The sequence below is a fragment of the Morone saxatilis genome, unplaced genomic scaffold, assembly GCF_004916995.1.
Source record: "Morone saxatilis isolate NCDOM2014 unplaced genomic scaffold, NCSU_SB_2.0 Contig7, whole genome shotgun sequence".
Classification (NCBI taxonomy): domain Eukaryota; kingdom Metazoa; phylum Chordata; class Actinopteri; family Moronidae; genus Morone; species Morone saxatilis.
Window position 1 is genome coordinate 998,902 of NW_023340246.1, and position 4,027 is coordinate 1,002,928.

The 4,027-nt window shown below is 39.8% G+C and overlaps 1 protein-coding gene across 1 annotated transcript in view; it reads right to left on the reverse strand.

The window, feature by feature from the left end:
• gopc (golgi-associated PDZ and coiled-coil motif containing) overlaps positions 1–4,027 on the reverse strand; it is a gene marked incomplete in the record, with an annotated part of 11,008 nt that overhangs the window by 3,650 nt on the left and 3,331 nt on the right. The window contains 5 exon segments of the mRNA XM_035678667.1: positions 508–673; positions 749–913; positions 1,949–2,044; positions 2,129–2,294; positions 3,000–3,175. Coding sequence (XP_035534560.1) covers positions 508–673; positions 749–913; positions 1,949–2,044; positions 2,129–2,294; positions 3,000–3,175 — 769 coding nt within the window.

Below are 4,027 nucleotides of genomic sequence, written 5' to 3' on the forward strand. Positions count from 1 at the left end.
CTGTCTGTGTGTCTCTCTCTCTCCCTCACCCCAACTGGTCGAGGCAGACAGCCACCCACCTAAAGTGGGGTCTTCTGCCTCTTAAAAGGATGTTTTTCCTTGCTGCCTTCGCCAAGTGCTTGCTCATGGTGGGAACTGTTGGGTCTCTGTAAATCATTTTATAAGGAGTACAGTCTTGACCTGCTATATTTTGAAATGTGTCCTGAGATAACTTCTGTTATGATTTGGCGCTATACAACTAAAATTGATTTTAATTGAACTAAAAGTCTATCAATTCTTGTATTTGGGATTTTTCCTCATTCATCATCACAAAAAGTTTCTAGTTCTGCACCGTCTTTCCTGCACTACCCAGATTTTTTATTAGGTTTAAGACAGGGGACTATATCTTTAAGCTTTCCAAATAAGTAGAACATTTTTATTTTGTACATTTAAGCATTCTGAAAGACCTTTTATGGATCTGTGAGGATCTCATTACCACCACCATCATAACCAATTTGGAAAACCTACCCTGTAGCGGCGCTGAGTTATTGCTGGATGGTGCTGTGCTTCTGTCATCCAGTTCATCAAGATAGAGTCGGTAGTGATGGCCATTGTCGTCTTCATATTCCACATTCTCATCATCACTGTCGACCTCTGGAGCCACATACACCACCTCAAACTCTATCTGTCCTCGCTGACACAGACACCCAGAATGAGAAACAGAGAAACAGTGAAGTGTAGTGTGCTTCTGTGTGCATGACTGTGTTACCTGCTGGGACAGAATGGTGACAGCCTCCTTGTGTTTGGCATCTCGCAGATTGATGCTGTTGACAGCAAGAATGGCATCTCCAACATGCAGACCTCCACATCTGTCTGCGGGCTGACTTGGATGGATCTCTGAAATTAGAATGGGAACACCGTGCTCCTTCCCACCCTGATGAGAACATACATACAAGAGTTAACTCAACTTATTTGACCAAGTCCTCCTCTATTTTATGAAGATGTCAGCATAGTTTTGGTAATGTAAAAGATGTATTGACCAGCCAATAGGACTGCACACTAACAACACTTCTGTTTATGTACTGAGCATCCTAAATGGGCATGCAAGTACTCATTGCACTGTACTGTACTCTGTTTAAATTTTTTTGGCATACATGATCAATTGATATTTTTTTTTGTCTTATAGTTCATCTCAACTTCAACAGTTCTGCTTAATTTCAATATCCGTATTTTGAATAGGCAGCAATTCTCCCGCCACTACTGGCTGCCTCCTACCCAAACAAGCTGTACCATACATTAAGGGCTGCAGCTATCTACCTACTGTAATCGCATCATGCAGTTGAAATGGGCAGGCTGTGGTTTAAAACAGAGGAAATATGTTTGTCCGTTGCTGGTGAAGAGCAGAAAATTCAGGGAATTCAGAGAGAAGGCTGTAGGCATAAAAGCCGTGCATAAGGGTGGCACTGCCTTCCTTGTCCTTATGGCTGTAATCATGTGTACATCAGAAACTATGGCTGTAGTGGCAAAATACTGCAGTCTGAACATATCCTTAATGCTTTGTCCTGTGAAAAAACAAGAAGCTTGTGGCATTTTATAGCCTTTCGTGGCATTGTAATGGTAAATTTCCAGATTCCAAGCACATTTTCATGAGAGGAGAAAAGTCAGTAAGGTTTAGCTGGTACTCTTGACAAGGGCTTGCACAAACATCATCTATATGGAACATATACACAATGAGAGGTTCATCTTGAAATTGGAGAAACACAGTTTTGTATCATTTTTTAAGCCATAAAGCCATGCCTGGTGGATTTTTGGGGATTAGTTTATTTCTTGCTGCCATCTTTTCACTTGAAGTAATTGGTTTGCATATGATTGCATGGCTTTGTTGGCTGCTTTAACTAGATCTTGGGTGCAATTTCAAGAGGCTATCATGGCCACTTTCAGGAAGAGAAAGAAGTAGTTCACTTCTTACTGTAATGGAGATTCCCAGCCCCTCATGGTCATCTTTGACTAGCACCACCTTTCTGATAGGGCCTACCCCCTGGGTTTTCTTCAACATTTCTGGGTCCTGTAATTACATTTACAAATTAAACTTTGGAAGCAAAAAATAAAGGTGCCAACAGTTTCAACTGATTTGTAGTTTTACACTTACATGCCCCACAGGAGAGGGAAGAGGTTTCTTGGAATCATTACGACCTCTACATGCCCGGATGACAGTCTTATGGCGGTGAAGGTGAATCTCTGCCTCCAGTTGATTCCACAGCTTGTCGTGGGCTGGCCCTTTCATGTCACGCCCCAGTAACTGAATCTGTTGTACCCTTAAAGACAAACCAAAAAATTCTGATGTCAATTCAAATTTCAGGCAGTGCCTTTTTGAAATCATTTTAAATACAAAAAAAATCTATGAATTCCAAAAAAAGATTTCTGCTGCTTATCAAACAAAATTGTCACCTTCAAACAGAACAAGAATATACCCCACCTCCACCTGGGATCCTTGAGATGTATTCCAACTCATTCAGCAAGGTGTACTGCCGGCTGTACCTTAATAAGAATATTGTGAGTTGGATCGAGGTTGCCACTTTGGGCAGATACTTCTAGTCGGGGAATGGAGGTGTGAGGAGTGGTCCGTCGACATTTTTTAAATGTAGTTATGTACTGCAGGCTGCTGCTTTTTATATAGATCATTTATAAAATATTCCGAATTTTGTGATGCATTTTCATCAATGCACGTTCCATAAAATTATGACAAATTCTAAACTATATTAGTCACAGCCTCCATCTAACTACACTATGTGTAATATGTGAAATATCTTGTGCTTCTTTGTGTTTTCTTTTGTCTTTTAACATCTTGGGACCATGCTGGAAAGAAAGTGTTGTCACTTTAACAGGTTATCCAGAAGATTTTTATTCATATTTTATATATCTATATATAAAATCAACCAATCAACCAATCAATCAATCAATGTCTCCATAGGAAACCCTCAAATTGAACCTAAAAGATCTTGTGAGATTTGACTCCTTACCTGCCAGCCAGTTCCTTGTCCAAGTATTTGGCTGCCAGTCTGGCTCCATACACTTCAGCCTGCAGTACTGCCAGATGCCTACGAAGGGCCTCATTTTCTTTCTTATATAGTCTCACTTCTGCCTCCAGCCTTGCTTCTGCTAATTTCTCCTTCTTACTGGCCTCAAGCTCCTGTTCCTAGAACAAGGACATCACAACACAACAAGTACTACAGGTGAGTGGATGAGGAAAATTATGTTAATCTCTGGCAGCCAAATACAGTGCCACTTAGTGGTTATCAAACTACTTATAAGTAGTTAGTTAATAGTTACATTCATCTATAAAACGGGTAGCTCAAATTAACACTGTTAATCAAACAATATGGGCCGTGAAATGCTTTGAAGAGTGGTGTAAAGATAAAGGTGTCGTTGTAGACCTTAAGACAGTGTCAAAGGAGCAGGTGAATTAAATTTGGTGAGATTTCTATGTCATTGTCACGGTAAGGCAAGCAGCTGTTGGGCTCAGTACTGAACTCAACCATTAAATGAATGACCTGCTACTCAGTTGGTCCTTGTGTATCCTAAAAGACACATAGTTTACAACGTGCAAACTATTCACCGGCGTTGTGAAAAACCTTGAAAAAAAGTTCATCATGCATCATTATCAGAGGGTGACTTCAAAGTGGTTAAGAAGGTGCTGGAACCTAACACTCTAGAGGGTCTGGTAAACAAAGTGTGCAAATAAATGTACATTTAAATCTCACCAATATCTATATTGAGAAATGTCAATTCATACATTATTAGTTCTAGCAGATTAAGTGATGGTTAAATGTTTTCCTATGATTTAAACTTAAAGGAAGAATAGTAGTATCATATTAAAATTAATAGATGTGACTATCATCTTGTCATGAAAAATATATTTAGGGCCCAAGCACTGAACGTGCAAAGGCCCTATTGTAATTGAAGGAATTCTTTTTCTTTTTCTTTTTCCTCCTAAACGAACGCATATTTGGAAGCTTGCCCATGCTCAAAAACTCATGAAACTCGGCAC